Here is a 5,821-nt window from a genome sequence, read left to right as displayed (position 1 = left end):
TAACATATTTCTGTGGTTTCAGATGCACCATCCTCCCCCTTCACTGCTGAGTCTAGTTCTCCATCCTATTTTTGCTATCCTTGTGCTTGCAAAAATGTTACAAAAATTGTGGACGCTCTCTTCAGAGTTTTATAAACTTTATTTTAATTCTTTTTTTTTTTTTTTTTTTGGTCATGCCACGCAGCATGCAAGATCTTAGTTCCCCAGCCAGGGATGGAACCCACGCCCCCTGCAGTGGAAGCACAGAGTCTTAACCACTGGACTGCCAGGGAAATCCCTAATCTTTATTTTCAATCGGCCAGACCAGGTTTTTTCCTGTGCTCATCAGTGTTGAGCTCTAACTGATGGTTGCCAAGCTGGGTTCTGACCTGCGCCATGGAGGGAGAAGACAAGACCCAGACCTCAGGTGGCTCCCAGTTTATTGGGGGAGACAGGTACACACATGGAGACGACTGGATCATTCTTAAAGAGCAGCAGGTCAGATGGATATTGCCCACACCTAGGTCATTATAGCTCTAAGCCCCAGTCCTCCCTCCTAATCCCCTTGGTTCAGAACCTTCCTGCATCTTCTTTGACCTCATTTAGAATTTCTCTCCCATCTCTTTCCCAGTGGCTTCATTCTAGCACCAACAACTAGACCAGTGTGTAGGTGTTGTTTCAAAGCTGGTGGCAAGGTTGTTTTAGGGCTCTCTGCTTCAGCTACCAGCCACCTCACACGGACAATCGGCATTTGATTTCTCTACATTGCTTCGGAAACTCTGGTCTGTTAGTGCTGCTATGCCCAACTGTTTCTTCTTTCGTCCTGGAGCTGTGCTCCTTTGGGAAGGAAAATTCAGTCAGGAAAGGATACAGAGCTGGTGAGAGAGATTTTTTTTACAGTCCCCGTCGTGGTTTGGGTCTGAGGATTCCTGAATCCGGGCCAGGAACCCGTGTTCTCCCTCTCCCAGCCTGCTCAATTCATACAAAACCCAGAGTGCCTCCGAAGGTCCAGGGACATCCTTAGTCTGTGGTGTAGTCAGAACTCGGCGCTCCCTCTGTTTGACTCACACCCCTGTCCACATTCGCCACTTCTGCTGTCTCTTTGCCTCTGCGTCCCAGCAGGGAGGAGCCCCGATGCCGCAGTGCCTGCAACCCTTTCCCAAAGGCTCTGCGCACGGCTGAAGAAGAGAAATAGAAAAGCAAGGGGTCCAGACTGGCATTGAGGGAACTCAGTACCACGGCTTCTGCCCGCCACGGGGGGCTCACATTCGTGTGGAACCCCACCAGGTGGGATACGTTATATGGCCCAAAGCACACCAGGAAATTAAGGAGGGTCACCACAGCCAGCCCCACGGCTCGGCGCCGCCTCTGGGCCCCCACGTGGGGCTGGGTGAGCATGATCCACACAAAGCGCCAGTAGCAGAAGATGGTGACCGCCATGGGGATGAGGAAGAGGACGAGGAACAGCTCCAGCCGCACGGGAATCACCACCTCCAGCTGCTCTGCCGTGAAGTTCTCGTAGCACGTTATGCTACTCCCGTTCGTGAGCCTCTGGCCTGAGTTGAGGTACTGAGTGATGATCACTATGGTGCAATGACCAAAGGACAGGATCCAGGAGATCAGAGCAGCAATCACTCCATACAGAGGCCGGCGGGACAGCTTGTACCGCACGGGGAAAGCCACTCCCAGGTAGCGCTCGATGCTGATGGCCGCCAGGAGCCACACGCTGCAGTAGATGCTACTGTAGAAGCCAAAACCCGTGACAGCACAGACTAGCTCAGGCAGGTACCAGACGAAGTCAGACGCGGCCTCTACCATCCTGAAAGGCAGCAGCAGAAGCAGCAGGAGGTCCGCCAGCGTCAGGCTGAGCAGAAGGATGTGGATGGGCGCGGGGTGCGGCTGGCGGACGCGCCCCACAAAGGCCCGCAGTGCCAGGAGGTTGGCAGGGAGACCAGTGAGGAAGATGATGATGTAGGCTGTGAGGATCAAGGAGCTTTTCAAGCTGGGCATGACTGTTCTGGAAGAGGATGAAAAAGGGCAGGGTCAGGAGGACCACCTCACAGCCTGCAGACCCTGGTCGCGCTCAGTCTGTGGACATCCTCCCAGGCACTCTCCCTTTCCCAGGCCAGGGCTTTCTGCTCCCACCACTGCACACACCACCTGCCCGAACTGCTCAGAGCAATTGTTGACTTTGCCTGGGGCCGGATATTAAGCAGTAGCTATTATGTTTGCCATCCTGTGTCTCTGGGGGAGGCCAACCCTTGGCTTCCCAAGGGAATTCCCCCTCCGGTTTTCCTAGCCTTTCTCCTTCTCTTGTCACAGATACAGGAAGTTAGTGTTAATCAGTTTCCAGCTTTCCTTAAGGCCTTTCCTCAGCCAGAGACCTGCAGAGAGAAAAGGCAAACCTCACTACAGCAAGGAGGGAGCTGGACAATGTCTCTCAGGAGAGCTCGGGCTGTGAAAACCCAGGCCCCGCGACCCGTGCTCCTTCCTCCTCAGGACCCTGCCACACGCCCAGGATGCAGGTGCCCAGCCCCCAATCCATCTCCCTACCTCTTTTCCTTCTCCTTTTTGCAGAACACAAATTCTCCTCCACCTTTCCCTCCCCTGTCCAATTCTGGGACTATACTGAAAAGGACTATACTGAAAAGGGGAAGTAGGGAGGGGGCTGGGGAGGAAGGGTGAGCCAGCGCTGTCCTCTGGGGCTTTTCCTCCAAAGACTGAGAGGATATTCAGAAAAGCACATGGGCAGTGACTGGCTCAGGAGCTGGGTGTTTCGACCATAAACAGAGGAACTCTTCTTGATGAGGTAACCGTTTCTGTCTGGTTCGTAGCGCTCACTACCCACACACGGTCCGGGCCCTCCGTCCTCTCTCCCGTCTTAGGGCCTGGCCCGCGATTCCTTGCCCCCCCACCGGCTCCCATTTCTGGATGTGATCCTTGCATTCAGTTTCCGACAGATTGCATCCAGCGCCAGCCCCACCCCTGTCCCCCAGCCCCAACCCGTTTCCCTCCAGTTCCCATCCCCGGCATCGCTTCCCAGGGCGCAGGTACTAAGCCAGCTGCCTTGTCTTGCCTTTGTTTCCGGAGAGAGGGCTTCTTGGGATTAGTCCTGAAGGAAAGTCTGAAAGCTTGTGGAAAAGAGGAACAAAGCTTTAGCCGCTGCGACGGCCCATTTCACACAGGAAAAAATTGTAAGGAACCTGGCCGGTAGAAAGCTTTTATACCAGCGCTAGTCACGTGACCAGAGAGGAGAAGACCAGTAATTGAGCGCTGTCTCCTCTCGAACCCAGTGGAAAGGGTTCCAGCGTCTTTGTTCTCCCCACCGCCCCACACCAAGAGATCCCCACTCTGATTTCCAAACTCAGATTTTCCGTCCTTAGTTTCTGAATTTTTTTTCAATCCCAAACATTTTTTTCCCCCATTTCCCAAGTCAGATGATCTCATCTTCTTCTCTTTTCTAGGTGATTTCTTCTGTAATTCTACTCAATCTCAGAAAAGAGGTTTTATGCTTCCTTTTATTCTTCAATTTTCCTCTTTCTGTATAGTTTCCTGCCCTCTGCCCCCAACAGATGTCTTTTGCCCTCCCGGTCGAAACAGATTGCTTTCTCCTAGCCTATGTCTTGTTGGGGTGGAAATAGCGTGGGATTCAGAGTCATGCAGATGTGGGCTCAAATACAAATCCCTCCCTTGTGACCTTGAGGCAGATCAATTTTCTGAACTTTAGTTTCTTTCTCAGTCAAGTGAGGATGGGAATACTTACATCCCAAGACTTCTGTGAGGAGTCCCTGAGATAGCGTGTAGAAAGCATACAAGCCAGTGCTTCACACGTAACGGATGCAAAAGTAGAAGTGGTCCCTCCACCCAAGCCTGCTGGACAGCTTCATAGAGAGCGAGCCACCTGGTAGAAGGGGCTTAGGGCACAGGAATGCCGTCTAGCTTCGGAAAGCGGCAGGGATTCGGGAGAGCTGGGCCCAACCTCCTAGCCACCCTTGTTCTTTTCTCGCTATTTCTCCCTCTCTGACTTTTGAAACACACATCTGAGGAAACAAAGATACATTCTAGTGGAGGGAGATAAGTAATAACAAGCAAATAGGAACAGAGGAGTGATTGCACAGTGACAGACATTATGACGGAAATGAAGCAGAGTGATGACAGGGAGAGTGGCGGTGGTGTGCCGGGGGTCAGAGAGGCACTGCTGAGCTGAACTGACATCTGAGAGGTTGAGCTGAATTTGGTGAAGGGACTGTGTCAGGTCCCGGAAGAAGAGTGGTCTGGGTGGAGGAAACAACGAGTGCCAGGCAGGAAGCACCTTTGCACGTGGGGGGAACAGAAATGCCAGTGTGATTGGAGCGTGGTGGGCCAGGGTGAGACCACGCAGGGCCTTCCTGATGACAGAAAGGAGCTGGGGTTCCATTCATAAGCTGCGTGAAGTCACTTATGGGCCGTAAGAGGAGAGGGACGGCTTGAGAGTTGAGAAGCTCACGCCAGCTCTGTGTGAAGAATGGTCTTCAGGGGAATGATGTTGGAAGCAGAGCGATCAAATAGACATTCACAGCAGTCATCTAGGGACGGTTGATGACGGCATGGATTCAGGAGAATGTAGCAGTGGAAATAGAGAGGATCCGTTGCGATTTGGGGTACGTAACTTTAAATAAATAACAGTAAATGAAGAACTTCAGAATGCCAGAGAGAATGGAACTCTCCTGGGGAATTAGAGGGAAGATGATTCTAGACCAGTACATCCAAATGGACTTTAGATTTTGTTGCTCCCTCATGCCAGTGCAGTTCAGCCTACTTGCATGTGCGTGTTAGGCTTTTTGAGCCCCTGGAGTGGCCTTATGATAGCACGAAGGTGACAGTTTATGCCCTTCCCCACTTGCATTCTCTTGTTTTAGCCACCACTTGTCCAGGCTTTCTCTGTCATCCCAATAGTGGTGTCCTCCACCTCCGCAGCCATCTCCAGTGCAGGTGCAGTACTGAAGAAGAGAAATAAGGAACAGGTCAGTACTAGCATCTTAGGAGTACCCTTCAGACCCTGTCTCTGTTGACCTCTGTAGTGGGCATCATGGGTTTTTGCAATGCACTGCTGGTAACCATACCCCAACCTTCCTCTGCAGAGACCCCTCCCTCCTTCACTCTCTGTCCACCTGCTTACCGTTATCAGACCGGACTCTTGGCCAATAATATTATACCAGCTGTGGTGGTGGAATAATGGTCCCTCCAAGAGATAATCACATCCTAATCCCCGGAACCTGTGAATGTTACATTACATGGCAAAGAATTTTAAAAAAAGGATTTTACAGGTGTGATTAAGAGAATTATGATAGGGCTTCCCCGGTGGCACAGTGGTTGAGAGTCCGCCTGCCGATGTAGGGGACACGGGTTCATGCCCCGGTCCGGGAAGATCCCACATGCCGCGGAGCGGCTGGGCCCGTGAACCATGGCCGCTGAGCCTGCACATCCGGAGCCTTGTGCTCCGCACGGGAGAGGCCACAACAGTGAGAGGCCCTCGTACCACAAAAAACAAACAAACAAACAAACAAAAAAGAGTATTACGATAGAGAGATTATCCTAGATTACCTGGGTGGGCCTTAAACATCACAAATGTTCTTATGAGAAGGAGGCACAAGGAGATTTCAGACAGAAGAGGAGAAGGCAGTGTGATCACAGAGGTAGAGATTGGAGCAATGTGGCCATAAGCCAAGGAATGTCAGCAGCCCCCAGGAGCTGGAGGGGGCAGAGAATGTGTTTTCCTCAGCCCAGGGATACTCATTTTGGACTTTTAGCCTCCAGAACTGTGAGAGAATGCACTTCTGTTAAGCCACCCAGTTTGTGACAA

The 5,821-nt window shown here is 51.9% G+C and overlaps 1 protein-coding gene across 3 annotated transcripts; it reads right to left on the bottom strand.

Moving 5' to 3' along the window:
- Positions 1-327: 327 nt before the first annotated feature.
- On the bottom strand, positions 328-3,155 carry FFAR2 (free fatty acid receptor 2). 3 transcript variants are annotated; one of them, XM_027079036.1, is made up of 2 exons: positions 2,137-2,362; positions 328-1,996 (listed from the first exon to the last, which is right to left on the bottom strand). In XM_027079036.1, exon 2 carries the CDS (start codon positions 1,987-1,989, stop codon positions 1,000-1,002), a length of 990 nt encoding a protein of 329 aa, XP_026934837.1. In that variant the 5' UTR covers positions 1,990-1,996; positions 2,137-2,362; the 3' UTR covers positions 328-999. The 3 variants fall into 3 exon arrangements, with proteins under 3 accessions (XP_026934837.1, XP_026934838.1, XP_026934836.1); XM_027079037.1 differs by having other exon boundaries at positions 2,140-2,362; XM_027079035.1 differs by lacking the exon at positions 2,137-2,362 and adding an exon at positions 3,056-3,155 and having other exon boundaries at positions 367-1,996.
- Between the last annotated feature and the right edge of the window lie 2,666 nt (positions 3,156-5,821).

Source organism: Aethalodelphis obliquidens, unplaced genomic scaffold (genome assembly GCF_003676395.1).
Source record: "Aethalodelphis obliquidens isolate GAN/ISIS:26980383/991018 unplaced genomic scaffold, ASM367639v1 scaffold43, whole genome shotgun sequence".
NCBI classification, from domain to species: domain Eukaryota; kingdom Metazoa; phylum Chordata; class Mammalia; order Artiodactyla; family Delphinidae; genus Aethalodelphis; species Aethalodelphis obliquidens.
The sequence above is the reverse complement of the archived record's forward strand: the minus strand, read 5'-3'. Positions and strand labels throughout refer to the sequence as shown.

What these genes read in the sequence shown, in the direction of transcription:
- FFAR2 (XM_027079035.1), bottom strand. Translation starts at nt 1,989, where the DNA reads ATGCCCAGCTTGAAAAGCTCCTTGATCCTCACAGCCTACATCATCATC.